General features: G+C 47.3%; 1 protein-coding gene across 1 annotated transcript in view; it reads left to right on the top strand.

The window, feature by feature from the left end:
- The window catches only part of LOC309381023 (SCO-spondin-like), a 166,556-nt gene that overhangs the window by 105,519 nt on the left and 33,458 nt on the right, over positions 1-27,579 (top strand). The window contains exons 73-91 of the mRNA XM_081931321.1: positions 560-606; positions 727-927; positions 1,754-1,924; positions 8,655-8,852; positions 9,897-9,993; positions 12,033-12,256; positions 12,579-12,728; positions 13,912-14,078; positions 15,831-15,991; positions 17,409-17,629; positions 18,738-18,779; positions 18,917-19,087; positions 20,174-20,383; positions 21,812-21,979; positions 22,084-22,215; positions 24,059-24,299; positions 25,402-25,554; positions 26,428-26,474; positions 27,331-27,501. Of these exons, the coding sequence (XP_081787447.1) occupies positions 560-606; positions 727-927; positions 1,754-1,924; positions 8,655-8,852; positions 9,897-9,993; positions 12,033-12,256; positions 12,579-12,728; positions 13,912-14,078; positions 15,831-15,991; positions 17,409-17,629; positions 18,738-18,779; positions 18,917-19,087; positions 20,174-20,383; positions 21,812-21,979; positions 22,084-22,215; positions 24,059-24,299; positions 25,402-25,554; positions 26,428-26,474; positions 27,331-27,501 (2,972 nt within the window). The remainder of the gene's footprint in view (positions 1-559; positions 607-726; positions 928-1,753; positions 1,925-8,654; positions 8,853-9,896; positions 9,994-12,032; positions 12,257-12,578; positions 12,729-13,911; positions 14,079-15,830; positions 15,992-17,408; positions 17,630-18,737; positions 18,780-18,916; positions 19,088-20,173; positions 20,384-21,811; positions 21,980-22,083; positions 22,216-24,058; positions 24,300-25,401; positions 25,555-26,427; positions 26,475-27,330; positions 27,502-27,579) is intronic.

The raw sequence follows: 27,579 nt of genomic DNA, 5'->3' as shown, positions 1-27,579 counted from the left end.
TCCAGGTCGGAGGAGCACCGGAAATAGCTTGTGTGCATATTTGCACATGTGCAAGCGTTATTTCCAGTGCACATCCAGGTCGGAGAAGGCCCGTGTACATGCGCACAAGCTATTTACGGTACTCCTCCAACCCCTGGTCTAGATGGCTCTCGGGGACCCTTCCATTGATTGATTGATTGATTGATTGATTGATTGATTGAATTTTACATAACCAATTTGAATTCAAACATTATACAGTACATCAACATCATCATTTAGGATTCCCTGAACCCCTTGACTCCCCTCCACCTTTCCATGCTTACCGTTATCAATCTTTTTTTCCCAACTGCCTCCCTTATTTTCTCGTGTCCTCACACACATGAATAGTCGTTTCTGCTCCTTCGGAATCTCTGCACCTAAAGTACCTAGTAGAAAAGCCTCTGGTTTCCCCCCCAAAAAATGTTATTTTAAACATTTTTTTCAATTCATTATAAATCATTTCCCAGAATGCTTTTGTTATCTTGCCCATCGGTGAGAGGCAAGGGCGTCTCCCATCTCCCGCCTCTCTCTCTCTTCCCAGCACCTGCTCCAAAGGGAAGCTGATCTGCACCAGTCAAGCTTGTGCCGGTGAGTCCCACAGGGAGGTTTTGCCAGGCAGAGGGGGGGCCTCACAGAGAGGAAGGAGCCCCCCCCCCGTGGGAAAGGCTTCATTAGGACCCCAGCAACCTCTTTCCCTCCTTATTCCAGTTCCCGGTGGCTGGTGCGACTGGTCCCCGTGGAGCCCCTGCTCCAGGACATGTGGCAACGAGATGGTCTCCCGCTACCGGGCCTGCGCTTGCCCCAAGCCCCAGAACGGGGGTCCCGAGTGCGAGGGACTGCAGGAGCAGCACGGCGACAGCGGAATCCAGCTCCAGAGGAAGGAGTGCCCCATGGACTCTTTCTGCCCAGGTACCAAACCTCTGGGGCAAACAGGAGGGTGGCTGAGTGTGGAAACCAGACTCACAGATCCCGCAAATGAACTTTTGTAAAAGTGGTTAGGGAGGGAAAGGCTCAGATGGGGAGGGGGGCTCAGACCCCTTTCTTCCTACTGTGCAATATTCTTAGTGTGCATTTATAGCCCACCTTGAGGAGCTCAAGGTGACCTAGAGGGTTCTTCTCCCCTCCGTTTAATCGTCACAACAGCCCTGAGAGGTAGGCTAGGCTGAGAGGCAGCAACTGGCACCCACCAAGCTTCATAGTTGAACATTAGTGATTTGAACCACCATCCCTCCAGCTCCCAGTCTGACACCCTGACTCCTACCCCACCTTAATAATAATAATAATAATTTTATTACTTGTACCCCACCCATCCGACTGGGTTGATGGGTGTTTGGGAAGGGAATAAGGGTTACAACAGGTCAATTTTTATTCCTCAAACTCGGCCCTCCAGATGTTTTTGCCAGATGTTTTTGGCCATGAACTCCCATGATCCCTAGCTAGCAGGACCAGTGGTCAAGGATGATGGGAGTTGTAGTCCAACAACATCTGGAGGGCTGAGTTCGAGGAAGCCTGGGTTACAATATAATTATAACGGAGCACCTTGTGTTTATTTTCCCTTCTTTTCCTTCTTCCTTCCTTCCTTTGCTTATTCTCGCTTCTTGCCTGCTTACCTTCTTTTGATCAGTTTGGCTTTTATTGTATTTTACGTTGAAAAGCCTTAATAAAAATTGATATTGAGGAAAGAGAAAGGGCTCAGGAGACACACACACACATCCTTTTCTCTTGCACCTCACAGTGGACGGGGCCTGGAGTACGTGGAGCCCCTGGTCCCCCTGCGACGCCTGCGGAGGAGAGTCGGCCCGGAGCCGGGAGTGCAGCAACCCCCCTGCCCGCTTTGGGGGGCTTCCCTGCCCTGGCGAAGCCCGGCAGACCCTCTCGTGCCACGACGGAGTCACCGAGTGCGAAGGTGAGAAGGTGCAATGGGCTGGGCGGATAATTTTAGAATACCTAACTGTGCAGATACGCAGAATGAAAGGGTTTAAGGTCAGTGAGAAAGGGGAGGATTGGTTTGAGAAGATACTGAAATATTTGAGTAGCTTTGAACGATTTTGGGCAATTAAAATGTTAAAAGTTAAATAATCCTTGTGGAAGGAGGAGTGTTAAGGTATATAGAAGTGTACATATGGTTGATTTGAATATGTTATTTTTGAATATGTATATTATTGAATATTGTATACCCAATGTATCAGCCGCCTGGGGGTTTCACTGTTTGTGTTTCGGTGGTTGGTAAAAAATTAAAATTAGAAAACAAAAACAAAAAAGATATTCCGGGGGGGTACTGATGTTGCCCCCCAAAAAGCCCCATAATCAGAGAGGTGGGGGTGGCACTGATGTTGGGGGGATGAACGTCAGAACATACAACAGTGGTCCTCAAAAAACACCCTTTATACCCATATTTTCGGCAGGAAAATTAGTTCGCGCCCACCAGATTTTTTTTTATTGGTAATAAGTGTTGGTTTCTGCTTTCTTCTCTGTGCAGCGAAGGGCTTGTCACAAGACAATGTTTACATTCCACAGGATGTACTGTTGGGTTTTCTCACGGGAAAGGAGACTGGATATGACGTACACTGGTTTCCTGTTTTTCACTGTTCTTTGCAGTTTCAGTTTGTGATTCTCTCCGTGCTTTAGAGGAGAGATGACGCTTTCTCTGCTCCGGCAGAGGGAAGATGTTTTTCTGTAACTTACCAGCTTTGAACTGTAAATAAAGTAGTATAGAGCATGTTGGCTCATACTTTTCATCATTCCGCTGTGCACTGGACACTGCTTATCCCCAACATTTGGTTATGGGCCCAGAAAAACGCAGTATTTTGAGGATGGACTTCACAAGTCGGGCTCCTGGCAAAGGAACAAAGGAGCACAGAAACGAAGTGCCGGCAAAGCATCGGAACAGCGGCAGAGAGACGGAACGCACGGTATCTGCTCTGCGCGTCAAAATGATTGATGAAGGTATGTGCTACTGCTCCGGGCAGCCTGCCAGCTTCTAATTAATGGCTTTATGGCTGGACTTTGAACTTTTATAGCCGGTTTTGCCGTGGCACAGGCAAATGGCTAAAAGCAACACTTTCCTATGCTGGGGGAAATCGAAAGTAACTTTTACAAATGCTGTTGGAGCAAGCAGCTGCAGATGTGACGCAGCAAGAATTAAAGGGCAGCTATAGAGAAAGCACTTGGGGACTTTCGCTTTTGAGCTTGCCTTTTGGAATGCAGTTTGAAGCAGCTGCAGATAAGCAAAGAGGCTCAGGCAAGGCAGAGGCTGTTTAGAATTTGCCTTTGGATTAAAGCAGTCTGATTTAAAGCAGCAGTGATGGCTAGCTGCAGAAGGCTGGATGAAGCAAGTGGGGAATTTGATACCACTGATCAGCCAAATGCTCAACTCACAGTAGCCTGTGATACTGCCATGATTCAGAATGAAGCAGATCGCCGAGGTGCTGGCTGCATGGGAAAGGGGGAGACTTCACAGTCATCATCCCATAGTGCAGTGGAACCACCAGATGGCGCCAAAGCTTTGAAGGCAGTGAAATGCTACTCGTGTGGACGTCTAGGCCATATGAAGAGGGAATGCAGATATCCCAGGGCCAAGACAGAGCAGCGCAGCGGAAGCTCATCGCGTGGAAAAGGCCGAGGCAAAAGCAAAGGTCCGGTGTCCAGGACAACGCAGCACAAGGCAATGGTCTCACGCTACGCTCCAAAGGTTGCAGAGGTTGCAGAGGTTGCAGAGGTCCAGAAGACGTCTAGATCTTTCTTCGTTGTTGATTCAGCGGCGACCCACCACATGTGCAACGATAAGCGACTGTTCGTGTCTTTTACACCGCAGGAAGGTGCAATTCACCAGGCGGATGACCACACTATCCCCAGTAAAGGCTACGGAACTGTTGTTCTTCACAGTTTGGACTTATCGATACAGGATGTTCTTTATGTGCCGGATGCGAAACATAATCTGCTCAGCGTTGGACAGCTGGTTGAGAAGAAGATTGACGTTTCCTTTAAAAACAATAGATGCATCATCACCAAGAAAAATGATTATCAATTGTATGCTGAATTTGTTGATCGTTTGTTTGTTTTGTATTATGATGATGTTGTGCAGGATGACACTTGTTGCATTGCAGGTTCCGACAAAAGTTTGCATGCAGAATGTATTCACGATTTTCACAGGAAATTTGCTCATTTGCATTTTGAGGCAGTATCTAAAATGCCTACCTTGGTTGAAGGTATGACTATTAAACCCTGCAGGTACCACATGAAGTGCAAGGCATGCGCAGCAAACAAGGTGAAAATGGCTGCAAAAGGTAAGGTGTCTAGTAGGCAAGCTACAGAACCATACCAAATTATTCATGCTGATTTGGTTGGACCACTAGCGCCCTCTTTGGGTGGAAATAGGTACTTCATGGTTCTTATTGATGCATTTTCCAGGTATATTTTTGTGTACAATCTCAAGCAGAAATCAGAGGCTTTTCCTAGGTTCAAGGAATTCTGTGCTTGGTTGGGAAATGTGCATGGTAAGAAGATAAAGATTCTTTTCACTGACCGGGGGGGAGAATTCACTTCTCAGCAGTTTGAAGCTTTTCTGGCTGAGAAAGGAATTCAACACGATTTGTCTAGTCCTCGCTCGCCATGGCAGAATGGACTTGCGGAGCGAGCAAATCAAACATTGCTTCAAGGGTTAAAAACCTTGCTGCATGATGCAAATCTTCCAGAGAGTTATTGGGCCGAAGCTCTCTCATGTTTCACTTACAGTTATAATCGCAGGTTGTCTTCAGCGATTGGTTGTACCCCCTATGAGAAGATGTTTGGCAAGAAGCCATACATCAAACACATGAAAATTTTTGGTTCTGACATGTGGGTTCACTCACCACAAAACTCCAAGTTAGACAAGCGTGGATTGCATGGTATCTTTCTAGGTTATCAGAAAGGGTCTTACAGAATAATGATGACTGACTCTAAGGAAATTAAGCTCACAAGAAGTGTTGAGTACAATGCCAAGTGGGGGGAGAATGTGGGAATTTTCCAATGTTATCCTGATGACAGTGATGAGACTGAGGATAGTCAAAAGCAACCACAACAACCCACATCCACTGATGAAGGTTCTAAGTCTGAAACTGAATCGGGTGATTCAGAGGATTTCAAGAGTGCGAAAGCCTCTATGCGACCCTCTGAAGGCTCTGATCAAGAATTGGAGGAACCATTGTTCACAATAGGTCACTTTTCTCCTAAGAAGGAAGAGGAGAGTGTTGAAGACTTAAGGCTAATTCGCAGGTCACAAAGAGCCACAAAAGGCAGACCTCCAAAGAGATTTGCTGATGAGTTTGCCAAGATAGCAGTAACAGCTGTTAAAAGCTCCAAGAAGGTTTTTGAACCTTCAAGTTTCCAAGAAATCCAGGATTTGGATTCAAAGGAAGCTGAGCCATGGTTAAATGCCATGAAGGCTGAGCTTGATTCCTTGGAAAGGAACAAAACATGGGACCTAGTTCCAGTAGTTCCAGGAATGAAATTGCTTGGAAGCAAATGGGTCTTCAAAGCGAAGACTGATCAAAATGGCAAGATAGTCAGACACAAAGCCAGATTGGTAGCCAGAGGATTTGCTCAGGTACCAGGTGAAGACTATCACGAGACCTACTCACCCACAGTGAGGTATGAGAGCATTAGGCTTATACTCAAGCTAGCTGCAGAGGAGAATCTACACATTAGTCACCATGATGTGAATACAGCTTTTCTGTACGGATCTCTAAATGAATCACTTTATATGCTTCCACCTGATGGCGTACAGGTAAAACAGGGATTTGTTTGTGCTCTGAAAAAGTCAATTTATGGTCTCAAACAAAGTGCACGGTGTTGGCACACAAAACTCACTGAAGTATTGTTTTCTCTAGGTTTTAAGCAAGGGAAAGCTGATCCATGTGTATTTGTCAAAGAGGAAGGGCAAAAGAAACTGTATTGTTTGTTTTATGTTGATGATCTTTTATTCTTTTGGAAAGATGTCACAATGTACAATAACGCCCTAGCTCAACTGAAAGAGCACTTTGACATGAAAGATCTTGGTGAGGTAAACAACTACCTATCTCTGGAAATAGAGAGAGATCAAGATGGTAACATTCTAGTACACCAGTCACAGAAAATTGCTGATGTGTTAAGCAAACTAAACCTGATGGATGCTAACCCTGTGGACACACCGATGATAACAGGTTATCAGGTAGATGACACTGAAGAAGCATTTTCTGACACTACACTGTACAGAAGTGTGCTAGGCAAGCTAAACTTCATTGCCAGATGTTCAAGACCAGACATTGCTGTTAGCTGTAATTTGCTAAGCAAACAAGTCAACAATCCTACTGTTAAGGATTGGAAAGCTCTGAAACGCATAGCGCGGTATTTGAAAGGCACTATGCATTACAGACTGAGATTTAACAATCAGAAGTCTGGTGGTCTTGAGATATTTGCAGATGCAAGTTTTGGAAGTGACACTACAGACAGGAAAAGTACGTCTGGAGTTTGCTATAAGTACAATCAGGGTCTATTTGATTGGTCTTGCAAGAAGCAAACAACAGTTAGCTTAAGTACTTGTGAAGCTGAACTGAATGCACTGTCTTATTCACTTAAAGATTGTGAATGGTTGTTACAATTGTGCAAAGACATGAAAATTCCTGTCAAATGTCCAATCCAGGTTTACCAGGACAACAAAGCATGTTTGGCTTTGCTGAATTTTGAAGGTTGTAAGCAAAGCACGAAGCACTTGCAATTGAAGTTGCAACATGCTAGGGAACGTATTCAGAAGGGACTCGTAACGGTGTCCTATATGCCAGGTAATGAAATTCCTGCTGATGTATTGTCCAAGATTGTATCAAGGGATCAACACTGTACCTATGTGCAGAAGTTGGGTTTGTACTGATATTGTACAAACACGCTGCCCAGAGATGTTCACAGAAAGGGGGAGGATGTTGGTTTCTGCTTTCTTCTCTGTGCAGCGAAGGGCTTGTCACAAGACAATGTTTACATTCCACAGGATGTACTGTTGGGTTATCTCACGGGAAAGGAGACTGGATATGACGTACACTGGTTTCCTGTTTTTCACTGTTCTTTGCAGTTTCAGTTTGTGATTCTCTCCGTGCTTTAGAGGAGAGATGACGCTTTCTCTGCTCCGGCAGAGGGAAGATGTTTTTCTGTAACTTACCAGCTTTGAACTGTAAATAAAGTAGTATAGAGCATGTTGGCTCATACTTTTCATCATTCCGCTGTGCACTGGACACTGCTTATCCCCAACAATAAGTTCATTGGATCAGGCTCCTTTGAAACACCTGCTTTTACACTGGCCCACGGTTAGTAAGTTTTTGGAGAAAGCGTGGGATTACTGTATATTATTAATATGTCGCGGAGGAATTTAAGATTTTCAGAGGTGAATATTCGTTTGAACTCTAGAGCCGTTGCGTGGAAAGTGACAATGGGAGAGCGAAAATGGAGCCCAGCTGCCCTAAGGGTTGCTAAGAGATTGAGACTGATGAACAGGAATAATAATATTTATTAATTTATTTATTCATTCATACATACATGCATACATACAATGGTACCTTGGGTTACATACGCTTTAGGTTACATACGCTTCGGGTTACAGACTCTGCTAACCCAGAAATTGTGCTTCAGGTTAAGAACTTTGCTTCAGGATGAGAACAGGAATTGTGCTCCGGCGGCGCAGCGGCAGCAGGAGCCCCATTAGCTAAAGTGGTGCTTCAGGTTAAGAACAGTTTCAGGCTACGTACAGACCTCCGGAACGAATTAACCCGAGGTACCACTGTACATACATACCCTGGCCACCCGGCTGGCTTTCCCCAGCCACTCCGAGCAGCTCCCAACAGAATATTTAAAACACAATAAAACATTAAACATTAGAGACTTCTCTAAACAGGGCTGCATTCAGGTGTCTTCTAAAGTCAGATAGGTGTTTATTTCCTTGACATCTGATAGGATGTACATTTCCAAAATATAAGATTAAAAACCAAATAAAATAAAACCTACATACAGCAACAGCGTTTTGTGTTGTGCAGGCTCCTGTGATGTAAGTCATGGGCCCCGCCTGCTCGCCTGCTCCCTCAAATATCCCTGGTTTGCTCCTTTCTACATATAGAGTGCCTACATTCTGCTATTTACAATTATTAGTAGTTTGCATCATATATTGACACCTATAATTATTTCATGTTATAGGAAGTTTCTGGAGACTAGATGATGAGTCTTTGTAAATGGTGTTTCTAAAGGAACTTTTGTTCTTGCCAAATGCCAATGTGTTTGCATTATTTTTTTATGAATAAAAAATCATTTTAAGTTAGAGCTTCATAATTATTTCACTGTTTATATAGTTCTTAATTGTATTTCACTTCAACAATGACTTTGTTAAAATGCATATTTTGTGATGTGCAAATGGCTTTAGATACCTATTAGGTCCATAAATGACCATATAGCATCTATTCAACACAAAAACCAGTGACAATTTGTTGTTGACAAAGGACAGGTGGACATAGGAAGGGCCCCATTACCTTCAGTAGCTGAGGGCCGCATCAAACTTAAATCCGGCCCTGGGTGGGAACACGGAGTGAAAGTTCACCCCCAAGATGCGCACAGAGATCTGAGTGCCTTTTTCCTGGTCCCCCCAGACTGCAGCGGGGGCCAGGTGTCGTTCCCCTGCGGCAAGGGCTGCCCACGCAGCTGCGAGGACCTGCACCCGGACACCGCCTGCTTGGACAGCCCCCAGTGCCAGCTCTCGTGCGCCTGCCCAGGCGGGCAGCTGCTGCAGGATGGCGTGTGCGTCCCGCCAGAGCAGTGCCGCTGCAAGTACCAGAACACCTGGCTGGGTGAGTGAGTGAATGAGTGAGTGAATCTTTAACAAAGGGAGCTGCCTTGTTTGGAGTCAGGCCATTGCCCCGTCTAGCTCTCTAATGACCACACTGGCTGGCAGAAGCTCTCCAGGATTTCAGGCAGGGGAAGTGAATGAATCAAGGACCTTCTGCATGCCAAGCACGTGTTCTACTGTAGCCTTTCAGACCTTTCCCATGGGTCGGGTGAGCGTTGCTCCCGGGAGGGAGGGAGGAGCCAATAGACACTGAGGGTAGGTTCAGAGAAAGAGTTTATTTCTGTTCTCGGGAAGAGCAGAAAGGCACTGCATGATCAGTCACAAGCAAGCACACCTAAAGAGCAGTTACATGCAGCCTATATTCCCTTTAGGTCCCCTTTCCCCCTCCCCAGGAATCCAGCCTCCTGAGTTTGTACACGTAAGTTTGTACCCTTGAGCATGAATAGAAATTGTTTCTGTACTCTTATCTGGCACTCCTGGCGCCATTCCCGGGGTCTGTGCGTCAGCGTGGTCAGGATAGTTACAACCGGTAAGATAAGTTGGATGCGCCGTCCCCTCTCTACTCGGAACTGACAAGGCCATCTATTACGCCTTCATGGACTGATAAAGGAGAACGCTTTGTTTATTCAGCTACTTTGTGTTATACAGCCCAAGCTAATGGATTTTAGCTAATGGATCCTCAAAGAAAGAATTTGGGAAGTTTGGGGCCTAGTTGGGGTGACTACACAGTCAGGTTTGGGTAACCTGTCCCTTCACTACCACCCAACTACTAGGAGCATAGGAAGCAGCCGGTCCGCCTACCTCAGTGTTGTCTATACTGGCAGGCAGCGACTTTCCGGGGGATTGAACCAGCGACCTTCTGCAGGCCAAGCAGCTGCTCTGCCACTGAGCCACAGATCTTTCCCAGCCCAGTTTGCTGGGCTTGGCAATCATTTTAGAGGAGTGAATTCAAGATGGAGTGGGGCCTGATTCACACAGGGAGGGCAAGGGGAGCAGGAGGAAACGGCCAACTCTGAATTCTTCTTTCTTTTCCCCATCTTGGCAGGTGTCCCCGAAGGACGGAATCTCTCTCTGTGGTCAGGGCTCCTGCCCTGGGAGTACGTCCAGCCTGGGGAGACGGTAACTGGACCCTGCCAGAACTGGTGAGTCTGGCCAAGGCAGGCTAATGACGCTTTTAATACCTTTATTTGGTTTATTTTGTAAGATTTATACACCCTTTGTTTGCTTTGGGGGGGGGGGACACCTAAATTTCACTGCAACTTGGGTTGACTTTATAAGCGCAACACGGCGATCTTCTGGCACCAGCACTTTGCATGGCATGGCTGACAAAATTTACCTAAAGCTCCCTTTCTTTCGTGAACTAGGCTCACCAGTGGGGGGAAAATAACATATCTTTTGCCACTAGCTGGTGCTGCAGTTATATAAATACAGTAGTACTTGGTTCTCAAACTTAATCCGTTCCAGAAGTCCGTTCCAAAACCAAAGCGTTCCAAAGCCAAGGTGCCCTTTCCCATAGAAAGTAATGCAAAATCAATTAATCCATTCCAGACTTTTAAAAACAACCCCTAAAACAGCAATTTCACATCGATTTTACTATTAACAACACCACTGATCCATAAAACGAAAGCAATAATAATGTACTGTAGTATAAAATAAATAAAACAGTATTGTAGATTATAAAAATAAAAATTTTTATTTTTTCCTTCCCTCACTGATGATAGTCATTGTTTGGATGGGGGGCTTTTATCTATTTCCGCAGTCACACAATCAATCAATCAATCAATCAATCAATCAGTCAATCAGTAGCTGAACTGGGTTCCACACAGTCACAAAAACAAATTAACCGAAAAAGCCTCGAAAACAAAAAAAGGCAAAATAAATAGCAAAAACAAAAGCGCCCAACTTAATCTGTTCTGGAAGTCTGACTTCCGAAATGTTTGAAAACCAAGGCACAGATTCTGATTGGTGCAGGCGCCCCAGAAACAATAGCCGACAGCCACATTGGACGTTCGGCTTCTGAAAAACATTCGAAAACCAGAACACTTACTTCTGGGTTTTTGGCGTTTGTGAACCAAGGTACCACTGTATTCTGAATTAAGGTTTAAATTTATTTATTTATTTGTTTATTAAATTTGTATGCCACCCTTTCTCCAAAGATCATAGGGCAGTTCACAACATAAAAATGCAAAACGACGGCATGAGTTATATAATAATATCACTTTTAGGATAAAAACCTTAACATCCGTATTTGCTGAAATGCATGGTTTAAAGTCTCTCTCTGTGTGTGTTTTTAACATCAGGTTGGATAAATGAAGCCTTAAGATTTTAGCCCTAAACTGAAATTTAGGATTGAGCTGATGAAAGCAGGTCTTACTCAATGAGGGCAATATTTTCCCTCAAATCTGCACTTACTTTTTAATTACTTCAGTCCATTTCCAAGCATTATTTATTTTAGGATTTTGCACCATACTTTGGTTTTGTTTCATTTTTTATGTGCATCGTGATTTAGTCTATATTCTTGGCAGTTCAATTAGTTTGTCCCATTAATTTATGATTCGGTATGTTATGCTGTCTTAACACCAAATCAGTTCTTTTGTGTGTTACTATGGTGAAAATTCCAGTTTTGAGGGTTTTGTAGCTCCTGTTTAAGAAATACGATGTTTGATGTACTTATTGTTAAAAATTTAATAAAAATCATTTAAAAACAAACAAACCAACCTCAAGGTGGTTTACAAAAAGAAAAGAAAACAGTAAGTTTATCAATTAAAAAATCAATTAACAACAATTTAATACCTTCCCCAAATTAAAAATCAGCAATAAGCTAAAACCAGACTAAAACACCCACCCACATTCTAGATGTCTGGTTGGGCTTGTCTAAACCAAAATGTTTATAGCAGGCGCCAAAAGTGTACAGTGAAGGCTGTTGACTGTTGTCAAGTGGCAGGCAGTTCCAAAGTGAAAAATCTCTTTCTTACAAATGCGGAACAAATATATATAGAATTTTGACTTTGCTTTTCATTCATAATCTGTCTCAAAGCAGCTTATATACCACTTAGAGATTATTCTTCTTTTTCTCGTGGAAATGTAAAACACAGAATGGAAACAATAAAAATAAAGAAATGTGAATGGTGTTATGTCTGCTTGCCAATAGCATCCCTCTCTCCCATTTCTTCTCCCCCAGCACCTGTGTGGCCGGGCACCTGCAATGCGACGTGGACCCCTCGTGCCGCCTGGATGGGGGCTGGGGCCCCTGGGGGCCCTGGTCGCCCTGCAGTCAGAGCTGCGGGGAGGGAGCCGAGTTCCGATTCCGCGAGTGCGACCACCCAGCCCCCCAGAACGGAGGCAGGGGGTGCCAGGGCAGCAGGGAACAGCAGAAAGCTTGCCAGAGACAGAAAGACTGCCCAGGTGAGGTGGACGGGGGTGGGGTGGGATAATAAGAATAATTTTATTTATACCCTGCCGATCTGGCTGGCCTCCCCAGCCACTCTGGGCTGCTCCCAACAGATGATGATGATGATGATTATTATTATTATTAAAAAAGCAATAAAAATAATAAAAAATGATGTGTTTTTAACTTTTCTGATCTAAACTTTTTAAAATAATAATAAAAAAAATTCCTGTTTTGTTTCGTTTTCCTTCCTTCCTCCCTCCCTCCCTCCCTCCCTCCCTCCCTCCCTCCCTCCCTCCCTCCCTTCCCTTCACCTCTGCCCCCTCCATGTCCCCACAGAGGAGGAGGCCTGGGGCGACTGGTCCCCCTGGGAGCCCTGCAGCGTCACCTGTGGAGGAGGAGAGCAAATGCGCATCCGCCGGTGCCGGGAGCCCGACTGCCAGGGCTTGGCCGCCCAGAGCAAGACCTGCAACACCCAAGTGTGCCTTGGTGAGTCGGTGGCTCCAGGGCCGTACGAAGGGGGGGCAGAGGGGGCGGTACGCCCCGGGCACCGCCCTGGGGTGGGGGTGACAAGATGGCCCGCTGCCTCCGCCCAGCTGTAGAGCAGCGGAGGGCACGCACGCAGTCAGTGTGGGCGCTGCTCGTGTGGCTACTGTACCGGCTGCCGTGCATGCGCAGTTCATACAGACGTCTTGCATGCATCACCTGGCGGTTCGCCCCACCCCAGGTGACAGAGAGGGTTCCTCCGCCACTGGGTGGCTCCCCCCAATATTGAAACTCCCCGCTTCTCTGAGGAGCGCAGACCGGCTCACTCTTTCCTCCCCAATCCAGCTTCTCCAGGCAGGTAGTTTCAAAGTTGCCTGGGAGGAGCCACCACCGAGAAGGCCCTGCTAGGCATCCCCACCAGGGCCGGATTTAGGTTTAATGAGGCCCTAAGCTGCTGAAGGTAACAGGGCCCTTTCTATGTCCAGCTGTCCTATGTCAACATCAAATTGTTGCTGCTTTTTGTGTTGAATATATGCTGTATGGTCATTTATGGACCTCATAGGTATCTCAAGCCATTTGCATATCACAAAATACGTATTTTATCAAAGTAACTGTTGAACTGAAATACAGTTAAGAAGAAGTATATTAATAGTGAAATAATTATTAAGCTCTGACTGAAAATGATTTTTTTATTCATAGCAAACTTAATAATGCAAACACATTGGCATTTGGGAATAACAAAAGTTCCTTTAGAAACACCATTTACAAAGACTCATCGTCTAGTCTCTAGAAACTTGCTATAACATGAAATAATAATAGGTGCAAATATATGATGCAAACTGCTAATAATTATAAATAGCAGAATGTAGGCACCCTATATATAGAAAGGAGCAAACCAGGGATATTTGAGGGAGCAGGCTAGCAAGCGAGGGCCATTCCTTACAACATAGGAGCCTGCACAACACAAAATGCTGTTGCTGGATGTAGGTTTTCTTTTATTTGGTTTTATCTTATATTTTGGAAATGCACATCCAGCGTTTTTTTCCTTTAGCTTGGGGGGGGGCCAAGAGAGTGGGGCCCATAGCTATAGCTTGTTCCGCTTATACATAAATCCGGCACTGATCCCTCCAAGGGACCGAGAGAAGGGCCTCTGGTCACCCTTTCAATCCTTCTCCCATTCTCTCAGAGGTCGGCTGCCCAGTGGGGCGTCTGTACCGGGAATGCCTGCAGGAAGAGGGGTGCCCCTACAGCTGCGCCCATCTCACCCGCCAGATGGACTGCTTCTCGGATGGCTGCGAGGAAGGGTGCCACTGCCCCGTGGGCACCTACCAGCACGAAGGGGCCTGCGTCCAGGTGGGGACCTGTGAACTTCTCTGTCTCTCTCTGTCTGTCTGATGGTGGAGGTAGAACATAAGTCCTTCCCCCAAACCTGCTGTCTGTGCTGAGGAAGGCTGAGTTTTTTGCACACAACTAATAATACTAATAGGGAAGCGGGTGGTGCTGTGGTTTAAACCACAGAGCCTAGGGCTTGCCGATCTGAAGGTCGGCGGTTCGAATCCCCGCGACAGGGTGAGCTCCCGTTGCTGGGTCCCTGCTCCTGCCAACCTAGCAGTTCGAAAGCACGTCAAAGTGCAAGTAGATAAATAGGTACCACTCTGGCGGGAAGGTAAACGCCGTTTCCATGCGCTGCTCTGGTTTGCCAGAAGCGGCTTAGTCATGCTGGCCACATGACCCGGAAGCTGGACGCTGGCTCCCTTGGCCAACAAAGCAAGATGAGCGCCGCAACCCCAGAGTCGGTCACGACTGGACCTAATGGTCAGGGGTCCCTTTACCTTTACCTTTAATAATACTAATACTAGTACTAATACTAATAATAATTTATTACTTATACCCTGCCCATCTGGCTGGGTTTCCCCAGTCACTCTGGGCAGCTCCCAACAGAAATAATATAAGAACAACAGGTTGATTTGAATATGTTATTATTGAATATTGTATCCCCAGTTTATCTGCCCCCTGGGGGGTTTCACTGTTTGTGTTTTGGTGGTTGGTAAAAATTTATATATATATATATATATATATATATATGTATGTAAAACAACAGTGCAATAAAACAACAGACATTAAAAGCTTCCCTAAACAGGGCTGCCTTCAGATGTCTTCTAAATGTCAGGTAGTTGTTTATCTCTTTGACATCTGATGGGAGGGCGTTCCACAGGGCGGGCGCCACCACCGAGAAGGCCCTCCGCCTGGTTCCCTGTAACCTCACTTCTCACAAGGAGGGAATTGCCAGAAGGCCCTCGGAGCTGGATCTCGGTGTGCTTTGGAGTGGTTTAATAATAATAATTTCTACATACCAAATTATTAAAATAAATCATCTCCATTATTTCCCTGCCCCTTTTTTTTCTCCCTCCCCCCCAAACTTCCCTCAGCTCCTCTCTCTGATTTCTCAACTCATGTTGTTCTCTGCATATTGTAAAATTGTATACATCCTTGTGTTATCTATCTACTATGTTGACCCTCACTAAATTTGTGTATGCTTATTCAAAACCTGCCAAGGAGTCCAGTTCATTTTCTTGTTGTTTTAAGTAATTTGTAAAAAGTTCCCATTCTTCTTTAAAGTCACAGTTGTCCTTATCTCGCAATTTGTATGTCAATTTTGCCAGCTCTGCATAGCTCATCAATTTCTCTTGCTACTGTTCTTTTGTCGGGGCTTCTTTGTTCTTCCATCCTTGTGCTATCAAGACTCTTGCCGCTGTTGTAGCATACATAAAGAAGTTCTTTGTTCTCCTTGGCAGGTCTTGTCCAAACAAAAATGCTTCTGGTTTTTTTTTAGAAATGTCATTTTAAACATTTTCTTCAGCTCATTATATATCATTTCCCAAATTTTTTAAATTTCTCTGCATTCCCACCACATATGATAAAAGGTTCCTTCCTTTTCTTCACATTTCCAGCATATTATTTGACCCGGTTTTATACATTCTTGCTATCTGTACTGGCGTTACATACCATCTACACATCATTTTCATGTCGTTTTCCTGAAAAGAGAACAATCTGTAAAATGACCTCTTTACGGGTCCCCTCTCTTTCTCTTTCTCTCTGCCTTAGGAGTGCCCCTGCATCCTGACTGAAGACACTCTCAAGATGTTCTGGAACCACTCCTCGGATCCCAGCCCCGCTCTGGGCATCCTCACAGCACAGGGTCAGCGGCTCTCCCTGGGAGAAGAAGTTGTCCCAAACACCACCATCTATTCTGCCTGCAGCAACTGGTGAGCTCAGCCAGATTTGAACTGTTCCCTCCATGCCCAGCTCACAGGCAAAGCCTCACCTGTGCCACTGCAGCCTGAAAGGCAAGCAGAAAGTGTCTCATCCTACACGTGGCTGCCCTCCTGGCATGCCAGCTGCGCACCCAGCTTGTGATTTTTTTGTAATTATTTTATATATACATATACAGTCATACCTCAGATTACAGATGCTTCAGGTTGCGCAGACACGGGTTGCAAACGCTGCGGGTTGTGAACGTGCATCACGCACAGATCACATTCGCAACCCGAGCGTCCACTGTAGTTTAATTCAGTTAATGATGAATATTCTTCTTTTTATCTGTAAACCGCCTTGAGCCCAGCAAAGGGGGGTGAGATGGTTTATAAATAAATATTAAGCTTTTTATATTATTATTAGGCTATTTTGATTACCGTAGATTCCGGTGTATAAGACGACTTTTTAACCCCAGAAAAGAGCTTAAAAAGTTGGGGGTCGTCTTATAAACCAGGTAATAATTCCAGCTGCTGGTTGCAGGTTTGCCATCAGCGTTCACATCTGTGTAGCATCCCAAGAGGCTGCCTTATGCAGCGGTACCTTGGTTCGCAGACTTAATCCGTTCTGGAAGTCCATTCCAAAACCAGAGCGTTCCAGAGTCAAGGTGCGCTTTCCCATACAAAGTAATTCAAAATGGATTAATCCGTTCCAGACTTTTAAAAACAACCGCCAAAACAGCAATTTAACATGGATTTTACTGTCTAACGAGACCATTGATCCATAAAATGAAAGCAATAATCAATGTGCTGTACTATAAAATAAATAAGACAGTATTGTAGATGATAAAAATGAAAATTAATTTTTCTTACTGCACTGATGATAGTCATTGTTTGGATGGGGGGCTTTTATCCATTTCCTGAGTCATACAATCAATCAGTCAGCAGCTGAACTGGGTTCCACACAGTCACAAAAACAAATTAACCGACAAAGCCTGAAAAACAAAAAAATGCAAAAAAAATAGCAAAAAAAAAAAAGCACCAAACTTAATCCATTCCAGAAGTCCGTTTGACTTCCGAAATGTTCGAAAACCAAGGCGCAGCTTCTGATTGGTGCAGGATCCCCAGAAACAATATCTGACAGCCGCCCTAAAAACGTTTGAAAACCGGAAAAGTTTTCGGCGTTTGGGAACCAAAGCATTTGAGAACCAAGGGACCACTGTATTGAGTCAGATTATGGCTCTGTCTGGTCGACTGCAGTTCTCCAGGCAGTGAGGAGCCTTTCCCCATCCTTACCTGGAGATACACTTGAGGATCATCATAGAAATGTTGGAAGGGGACCCATAGGGGTCATCTAGACCAACCCCCTGCAAATGCAGGAGTCACAACTGACTTTGAGACTCTTCCCGACTGTCGCATCTCCTCCGTTCAGCTCCTGCCGCAACGGGCAGCTGGTCTGCGCTTTCTCCCGCTGCCCCGTGGACGGGGGCTTCTCAGCCTGGAGCCCGTGGGCCCCCTGCTCCTTGACCTGCGGGGGGCTGGGGAACATGACCAGGACAAGAGAGTGCGCCAACCCCAAGCCTGCCAACGGCGGGAAGGACTGCGCCGGCCCTCGGGTGGACATCAAGTACTGTCAGACGCTGGATTGCCAAGGTAAGAGGGCAGTCAGGAGCAAAGGTGCCTGATAATAATAATAATAATAATAATAATAATAATAATAATAATAATGGGTAAAATTGATGGTAATTGCAGCCAGACAGGTTATAGCAAGTATTTGGAAATATGCAAGGGAGCTAGGAGTGAACCAATGGAGGGAAAAATTGAAAAATATTATAATCTTCGAATATCTAAATGTGAAGATACATAAAATGAAAGGGTTTCGTGTCAGTGAGAAGGAGGAGGGTTGAATTATTTGGGCAGGTTTGAACAATTTGGGGCAATTGAAATGTTAAAAGTTAAATAAACCTTGTGGAGGGAGGAGTGTTAAGGTACGGTATGTAGAATTGTACATATGGTTGATTTGAATATGTTATTATTGATTATGTATACCCAATGTATCAGCCGCCTGGGGGGCTTCACTCTTCGTTTTCACTGTTTGTGTTTTGGTTGTTGGTAAAAATAATAACAAAAAAACAAAAAACTATAAAGGAAGACTATAAAATTCTTCTTCTTCTTCTTCTTCTTCTTCTTCTTACTATTATTATTATTATTATTATACCCCGCCCATCTAGCTGAGTTTCCCCAGCCACTCTGGGAGGCTCCCAACAGGATATTAAAAAAACAATAATAAAAGATCAAACATTAGAAGCTTCCCTAAACAGGGCTGCCTTCAGATGTCTTCCAAAAGTTGGATAGTTGTTTATTTCTTTGACATCTGATGGGAGGACGTTCCACAGGGTGGGTGCCACTACCGAGAAGGCCCTCTGCCTAGTTCCCTGTAGCTTCACTTCTTGCAGGGAGGAAACCACCAGAAGCCCCTCGGCGCTCCTTCTGGTCTACTGGGGAATTCCAGCCAGATGGGTGGGGTATAAAAAATAAAATTATTATTTATTATTATTATTCTTCGCTCTGCCCAATGGCACGCAGCCGGTCAGGGCCCCAGCTGTCTGGCCACTGGTTTTGCCACAGATCATCGCCTTGTGGTGACACTGAGGCAGGTTTTGCCACCGTGGGACCTGCATGACGGTGGAGACAAGGGGAAACCTGTGAAGACTGCCGCCATTGGTTAACCCCAGCATGTTCTTTTCCTCCTTTTTCACAGCGGTGGCTGGACCCACAAAACAGCCCGTCTCTGTCGTCCCAGGTAAGGGGGTGGGGAGAGGAACGGGGAGGACCCAAAATCTGGTTGAGAAGCCCTCTCCTCGGCCTGCTCCCTTTGGGGAGGCAGAGGAACCCCACCCCACCCAGAAAGCCAAGCTGCTCCTCTGCCCCACTCTCCAGGCTCCGAGGAGGACAGCTTCACCCCTTGGTCACCCTGGACGCCTTGCTCCAAAACCTGCAGCGACCCCGACCTGCCGGCCCTCAAGACCCGCATGAGGTTCTGCCGAGGGTGGGCCAACTGCACGGGGGACACCTTCCAGGAGCGAGAGTGCAACCTGCCCCAGTGCACAGGTGAGGGACCCAGAGCCAGCCGCCCAGAGGGGCTGGGAGCAACCCAGCCAGATGGGCAGGGTACAAATAATGAAATTATTGTTGTAATTATTAGGGGCTCACAGCCAGCGGTTAGTGGGTGGGCTGAAATAACGCAGGAAGACCTTCCCCAACAGGTGCAAAGTGATGCTCAACTGGGGCAAAGAATCTTAATTTCTCACGGGGTCTGAACTGGAAGTGATGGACCAGGAATGAGACCTTTGGGGTCAGGGCGGAGAGCCCAATAAAGAGGTTGAAACAGTGTGGAAAGGGCAGATAAAAAGAGGTCCATCGTCACGCAGCTCACTGTTAAACTGTGGAACTCCCTCCCACAGTGCCCACCGTTTAGCCGTGTCTGCTTCTTCGTGACTCCATGGACCAGAGCACGCCAGGCACTCCTGTCTTCCACTGCCCCCCACAGTTTGGTCAAATCCTGGTAGCTTTGAGAACACTGTCCCACCATCTCATCCTCTGTCGTCCCCTTCTCCTTGTGCCCTCCATCTTTCTCAACATCAGGGTCTTTTCCAGGGAGTCTTCTCTTCTCATGAGGTGGCAAAAGTCTTGGAGCCTCAGCTTCAGGATCTGTCCTTCCGGTGAGCACTCAGGGCTGATTTCCTTCAGAATGGAGAGGTTTGATCTTCTTGCAGTCCATGGGACTCTCAAGGGTCTCCTCCAGCACCAGATTTCAAAAGCATCAATTCTTCGGTGATCAGCCTTCTTTGTGGTCCAGCTCTCACTTCCATACATCACTACCGACCTAGATGGCTTTAAAAGAGGATTAGGCAAATTCATGGAGGGTCAGCAATGGCCACTAGCCAGGAGGGCTGTGCTCTGCTTCAGCAGATGGAGGCAGCGATGCTTCTGAATTCCGGTTGCTGGAAACCACTAGAGAGGAGAGTAGGGTCTTGTGTTCGAATCCTGCTTGCAGTTTCCCATAATGGGCATCTGCTTGGCCACTGGGAGAACGGGATGCTGGTCCAGGTGGGCCCCTGGCCTGATCCAGCAGCAGGCTCTTTTAAAGGCAATGGCTCAGAACGACCCTCTGCCTTTTTCCGCTGCCCCCTGCAGACACCCCCCTGTGCCAGGGCGAGGAGTGCCTGGGCCTGAACTGCACTTGGAACGCCTGGTCTCCCTGGAGTGCATGTTCCCGCAGCTGTGGGGTCGGGCAGCAGCAGCGCCTGCGGACCTACAACCCGCCGGGGCAAGGAGGGCACTGGTGCCAAGATATCTTGACGGCCAACGCGGAGCGGCGCTTCTGCAACCTGCAGGCTTGCAAAGGTAGGAGTCGCACACAGGTCCCGCTTGGGGCTCGCTGGCTTCTGTCTCCCCTCCGAGTTTTCCATGGCATAGAGAAAGTGGATAGAGAAAAGCCTTTTTGTTAGGATATAGTTCTGTTCCACCTTAAAAGGAACAGGCATGACAGTTGTGTGTCACATGCCTGTTTACTTCCAGCACAGTCTGCTGGGAACTTCCGCTTGTATATTGCTTTTGCTATCTTGCTGTTTGCTTGGAGACGAAGGGAAGCAGACATGTTTTTCCTTTGTTCCTGAACTATGCTGAATAAAGGCTTGTAAATAATGCTTACACATTTCTCTGTCTGCCACTTCTGCTGTGAGAAGATTTGTTCACTCTGCTGACAGAGCATACACGGGTCTCTAAACATATCTGATGCTCGTGTCGCTGATTGATGTTGTTCCAAGGGAGACCGATGATCATCCGGCTGCCGGCCGGTGGCTGGAGCCAGCTGGGGGCCTGCCTGATGCCCCTGTCTCCCTGGACGCATCCCAACACTTTTGACCCTCATCGCACTATAGCAACATTGCTAGACTGTGGAACTCCCTGCCACAGAGATGGCCACCAGCACAGCTGGCTTTAAAAGAGGATCAGGCAAATTCATGGAGGAGGAGGAGGAGAGGCCGACGGAGGGCTGCTAGCCAGGCTAGTCGGAGGCAGAAATGTTTCTGAAGACCAGCTGTAGGAAACCCCAGAAGGAGAGGGCTGCTCTTGTGTTCGGATCCTGTTTGCAGGTTTCCAACAATGGGCATCTGGCTGGTCCCTGTGAAAACAGGATGCTGCACCTTATGTTGTTATGAGTGAAACCTCCAGCACCAGAGGCAGTCTATATTGATTCCTAGGTTCCTATGGGTATTTGGCCCCTGTGAGAACAGGATGCTGGACCTTTGGCCTGATCTAGCAGGTGCTTTTATGAGTTATTACAACTAGCACAGGTGGGCCTTAATTTCAGAGAAAGTAGAGATCCCTTGCCTCTTTCCTCTGGTCAGCCGGCGCCCGAGTTCAAAATTTCCCCAGGGAAGTTCAGGGACAGAGCTTACAGGCAAGATCCCTTTCTGGCAATTCTCCATGATCCAGCCTCTGGGAACGAGACTTCCAAACATCCCGGTGCAGTGGTTAGAGAGTGTCGGATCAGGACCTGCGTGACCAGGGTTCAAATCCCCTTCGCAGACTGTTGTGAGGATGCAGAGGAGAAACTGGGCGTGCCAAAATAAAGGAACAAAATACAATATCCTGTGGCAAGGAGTTCCGAAGATGCATCAGCATTTGTTGGGACATGGAGGGGAGGGTGAGGAATGGCTCAGAGCCTGTCCCAGAAATCAGCTGAGCATCAGGCCCCCTTTGCAAATCCATCTGCCCCCCCCCCTGGACAGCCCCCCCTCACCCCCCCTCCCTTGTCTCCCCCCTCTGCAGTGGACGGTGCCTGGTCCAAGTGGAGCCCCTGGTCGTGGTGCGACCGCCTCTGTGGTGGGGGGCGCTCGTCTCGGACGAGGATGTGCACCAGCCCCCCGCCCAAGAACGGGGGGCGCCACTGCCCCGGGGAGAAGTACCAAGTGCGTGTCTGCAACGCCAAACCCTGCGGTAAGTTGGGGGGAAGAGGAGAGGTCTTCCCCCAGTTGCCCCCCCCAAGACCCAACTCCCCTCCCTGGACCACAGGAAGATAACAGTCGGCTCTCTCCCACCAGAGGAGGGCTGCCCCCCAGAGATGCTCATGGTGGGCTGCGCCAATGAATGCCCACGCCACTGCTGGGACCTCCAGGAGGGCATCACCTGCCAGGACGGGGAGGTCTGTGAGCCCGGCTGCCGGTGCCCAGAGGGTAAGCGGTGTTCTTTTGCCTGCCCCACGGTGCAATTAAACACGGGGAATATCCCCCAAATTGTTCTTTCCGTTTTTATTTATTTCGTAAATTTCATACGCCGCTGGATGGTAGGAAAAAACTTTACGGCGGCCTGCAAAAAAACCCCCAAAAAACGATAAACCATGGAGGGAAATTCGCAGCGACGGTTTAAAAATGGGCAAAAAGTTAAAATGCTAAAACAGGTTGGAATTCTAATCCGCTTTCTAAGAATCTCAGCAGGGTCACCTGAACAATAATGTTTTGAGCAAGAGCACAGTGAAGCCGCCTGGCTGACGTCAAGAGGCAGGGAGTTCCCAAGGGCACACTGAAAGATCAAGTTGCTACAAATACAGAATGGGGGTTCTGTGTAACGATGCGAGTTCTGCAGATCAAGCAGGCTCATGTGCACTAAGGCAATATTGTGGGCAAACTGGTCCCAAGTTGTTCTGTTGCAGTTGTTACATTGGCGCTCCTTGTAAAGCTGGAAGAGGTACAGAAAAGGGCAAATTGAGCAGCTGCTGGAAAGCTCCGGAGGGGAGAGTTGCCAGCAAGACTCTCCTTATGTTCTTAATCTTAAGCATGGGTAGGCAAACTAAGGCCCGGGGGCCAGATCCGCCCCAATCCAGCCCACAGATGGTTTTTACATGAGTAGAATGTGTCCTTTTATTTAAAATGTATTTCTGGGTTATTTGTGGGGCATAGGAATTCATTCATTTCCTCCCCCAAAATATAGACGGGCCCCCCACAAGGTCTGAGGGATGGTGGACCGGCCCCCTGCTGAAAAAGTTTGCTGACCACTGTTCTTAAGGGTGTTATATCTGTTAGAATTCCTGCTCCGTGATTGCAGTCATGGGATTGTTGTCTTCCACATGACGGAGTATGTTTTGACTCCACAGAGTGGGAAGTGACAGGATGTTTGTGTTCCTGTGTTCCATGAAGTAGGACTATTGTCCTTTTTCTCTTTGCTGTCTGATGCTGGCGAGAGAGGGAGCCATGTTGCAGTGCTCCGTGTGTGTTTGGATGTAAATAAAGTAGATTAGCCAAAATGCTGAGTTGCTGAGATCTGTCACGCATGATGTGCAAACTCTGCCGGTGCCGGTGTCGGTTGGCATCGGTCTCTGTGATGTTCGGGCTGAAGAAAGCTTTCGAAGCTCCTGAACGATCAACCAGGAGGGAGGGAACATGCCAGTCGGGCATGTGTCTCTGCCAGGGTCCTATGCAAGTGTAGGCCGAACTCCTGACAATCTTGGATGTCTTTAAAAGGGGGTTAGAAAAATTCACAGAGGAGGAGAAGGCTGTCAGTGGCCACCAGCCCCAGTGGCTATGTTCTGTGTCTGTTATGTACTAAGCTTGGATCCTAGAACAATAGGCAAGTAGGATCCTAAAATGCAACAACTGATTGGCTTGCAGAAGAAGACCAATCAGGCTCCAGGAGGGAAGCAGAATCAGCCAATCAGACGGGACTCATTGTGTAAATAATGTATATAAAAGCCTGAGGTTTGGGGGGAAATTCAATCACTGTTTTACAAGCTGCAATAAAGAGCATGAAATCACTACAGGACTCTGTGTCCAATCTCAGAAGACGCCTGCCACTGAATATGCCCTGGGGGGCATCTGGTGGGCACCTGCTTGGCGAAGGTGGGCAGGGAGCAAGGATAAGTGCTCCAATGGCAGCTGCTCCTTGTAAGGGTGCCAGGAAGGGAGAGGGGGGGGCAAGGCAGGTGGGAAAAGGCAGTTTTTCCACCCCCCCTGATTCCAGCCACCTGTGGGTCTCAGCCCTCTTCCTCACCTGCTTTCCCCTTCCTGCTCTCTCCTCCCCCAGGGACGCTGGAGCAAGACGGCGCCTGCGTGCCCCCCGCCCACTGCGAGTGCACCGATGCCCAGGGGCACAGCTGGGCGCCGGGCAGCGTCCGCGACGACGGGTGCGACAACTGCACTTGCTCCGGGGGGAGGCTGATCTGCACCAACCACACCTGCGCCCCCAGCGAGTGCGCATGGAGCCTCTGGTCCAGCTGGTCCCAGTGCAGCGTCACCTGCGGGAAGGGCCTGCGCACCCGCTTCAGGTATTATTCGGGGAAGCATAGAATCGTGGAGTTGGAAGGGACCCTGGGGGGTCATCTAGTCCAACCCCCCTGCCACGTAGGAATCTCAGCTAACCTCCCGAGGGAGTCTGTTCCGCTGTCAAGCAGCTCTCGCTGTCAGAACGATTTATATGTGTTTGTGTATGTGTGTGATTTTTATTAAATTTTCTGTTTTACAATTTAGAATATCCATTTTAGACAACCGTAAAATATATTCTTCTTTTTTTACAATAATCTTTATTAATTTAAATTACACACACATACAAAGAATTTACAATCTCACACTACAAAAAGAAAATTAAAGAAAAAACAATTAAGAAAAAAGAAAATACAGAAAAAAGAAAGAAAAAGCAGGTTTACGTGCATAAAAAAACTTAATCTTCCTAATTAATACTTAAATAAACACTTAAATAAAAACCTTAAAATATCAATCACTTCCCTTCTTTTCTTTCCATGGTTCATTCTGCATACCATAAATCCCTGTGTATTTTATATAAACTAAACCATTCAGTATTTCATTGTTTCTTCCATCAAAACTTATTTACACTGTTGAATTTATCTTAATGCTACCAGCGTTTTCAAGTGTACACAATTATCCCCCAATAAACAATTCCCAATCTTCTTTAAATTAATGTTCTTCTTGTTCTCTTATTCTATGTTAGATCCGCAAGCTGCGCATATTCCAACAGTTTAAGTTGACATTCTTCTTTGGTTGGGACCTCACTCATTGTCCATTTTGGGGCTAACAAAACACGGGCCGCAGAAGTAGCACACATAAATAACCTTTTTTGAAACCTGGGAATTTGAGTCCGAATTATCCCCAACAGAAGGGACTCTGGGTTTGTTTGGGGGAAAGTACTTTTAAACATTTTTTTCAATTCGTTATAGATCATTCCCCAATACCCTTTTACAAGTCCACAATATATGAAAGAACGTTCCCTTTACCTCTTTGCACCTCCAGCACTTAACTTGATTCTGCCTTATACATCTTAGCAAGACTAAAGGTAAAGGGACCCCTGACCATTAGGTCCAGTTGCGGCGCTCATCTCGCTTTATTGGCTGCCTGTTTTTCCTCCCCCTCCAGGACCCCCACGTCCGGCTCATGGGCTGCTGAGTGTCTTCAGGAGGAGCTGCAGACTCGCCCTTGCGCCCCAGGATCCTGCCCTCCTCTGTGCCTGCACGAGGGTCAGGAGATGGGTCTGGGCAGCACCTGGCTCCTGGGGGAGTGCCAGCAATGGTAAGTGCCTTGCTCGACTCAGGGAGCGGAGTCCCATGTAATATTGATCGATTATTGTTGATTTGCTCTTGTGTTCAAATCCTGCTTCCTGGTTTCCCACAGGCAGACGTTCAGCCTCTTTTCTTAGGTTCTTTAAGGACTGTTCCTCTCCAGGTGGCTCTGAAGAGCTGCTGCCGGTCAGAGTAGGCACTACTGGGCTAGATGGAGCAGTGACAGATGGAGTCAGACAGAGTCCAAACCAAAGGCCAGGCAGAACAGCTCTGTCTTGTAGGACCTGCAGAAAGATGTCAAGTTCCGCAGTGCCCTGGTCTCTTGTGACAAGAGCGTTCCACTAAGTCGGGGCCAGCACTGAAAAGGCCCTGGCCCTGGTCGAGGCCAGCCTAATCTCTCTGAGGCCCGGGATCTCCAAGGTGTTATTATTTGCAGACCGTAAGATCCTCCATGGGGCATACCAAGAGAGGAGGTCCCGTAGGTATGTGGGTCCTAGGCCGCATAGGGCTTTAAAGGTCAAAACCAGCACCTTAAACCTGACCCTGGACTCCACCGGGAGCCAGTGCAGCTGGTAAAGCACTGGATGAATATGCTCCCATGGCAGAGACCCCGTGAGCAGCCTCGCTGCGGCATTCTGCACCCGCTGGAGTTTCTGGGTCAGCTTCAAGAGCAGCCCCGCGTAGAGCGAGTTACAATAATCAAGCCTGGAGGTGACCGTCGCATAGATCACTGTGGCAGATCAGGGCGAGGAAGGTAGAGATCAACTGCTTAATATGGCGTTGCAGCTCTCCTTTCCTGGGGTGGTTGAAGATTAGAAGCCAGGTGAGGGGCTGTCAGCCTGTTGGCAATCGCTGACCCCTTTTCTCTGTCCTTTCCCCCTAGTATTTGCACCCCGGAGGGCGTCTATTGCCTGGACATCGCCTGCGCAGGTGAGTCTTTCCTCCATCAGCTGAACCGGGGCATCGGTCAACGTAAACAGACTTCTGCCAACCTGGGTGTTTTTAGACTACAAGTCCCACCAGCCCCAGCCAGCACTGCTGATCTGGACACAAGACTTCTGTTGATGCAGCCCAGAATAGCATTAGCCTTTTTTGCTGCTGCACCACACAGTTGGCTCTTCTTAAGCTTGTGGTCCATCAAGACCCCTAGGGGATCCTTTTCACATGTACCACTGGCAAGCCAGGTGTCCCCCCATCTTTTATCGGTGCAACTGCTTCTTCCTGCCTAAAGGTAGAATTTGACATTTGTCCCTGTCAAAATGCAATTGACATTTTATGGGTGGACATGATGAGCTGGTTTGCGAAGGGGGAAACGCGCAGAGGACTTGGGGACAAGAGGGACCTTGGAGACCTAGCCAGGCAGGGGAATGTGGCAGATACCAAAAGATTCCAACTGAGAAACGACTCTGCCCCTGTGGAGATGGCAATCTGGAAACGGCTCATGTTCTCCTGTCCTGTCCCCTTTACAAAGATCTGAGGAATGAGATCATCACCCCACTCTTACTTACCATCCCAGGCCGCCCATCTGCGGCCACATTGTTCTTTCTGTTATCAGATCAAAAGGATCAGATGACAGCAAAGGTTGCAGGGTTTATCGAGGCTGCAGTGAGATTAAGGGCCACTATCTGAACGATAATCTTGGCCATTTGATTGCCCTTTTTACCCATTGCTGTCTTTTTTATTTGTATATATTTTATTTGTATATATTCCTTGTTTTATGTTGCTATGGCCTTTGGCTAATGTGAATCAAGTTTATCTTATCTATCTTATCTTTCCTCCCTGACAGTGCACGGAGCCTGGACCCCCTGGTCGCCCTGGTCCGACTGCCCCCTCACCTGCGGCCGAGGCACCCAGATCCGCACCCGGGCCTGCGTCAACCCACCGCCACGCAACGAGGGCCTCCCCTGTGTTGGCCCCGAGACGCAAGCGCAGAACTGCTCCATCCCGCCCTGCCCAGGTGAGGGGCTCACAGCATGGACACCCCGACAGAGCCTGCATCCCCATCAGGTTCCCAGAAGCCCAGCTTAGGCTCAGC

This window comes from Podarcis melisellensis, assembly GCF_964234715.1.
Source record: "Podarcis melisellensis genome assembly, chromosome: 12".
NCBI classification, from domain to species: domain Eukaryota; kingdom Metazoa; phylum Chordata; class Lepidosauria; order Squamata; family Lacertidae; genus Podarcis; species Podarcis melisellensis.
This window is presented reverse-complemented; position numbering and strand designations above follow the sequence as displayed.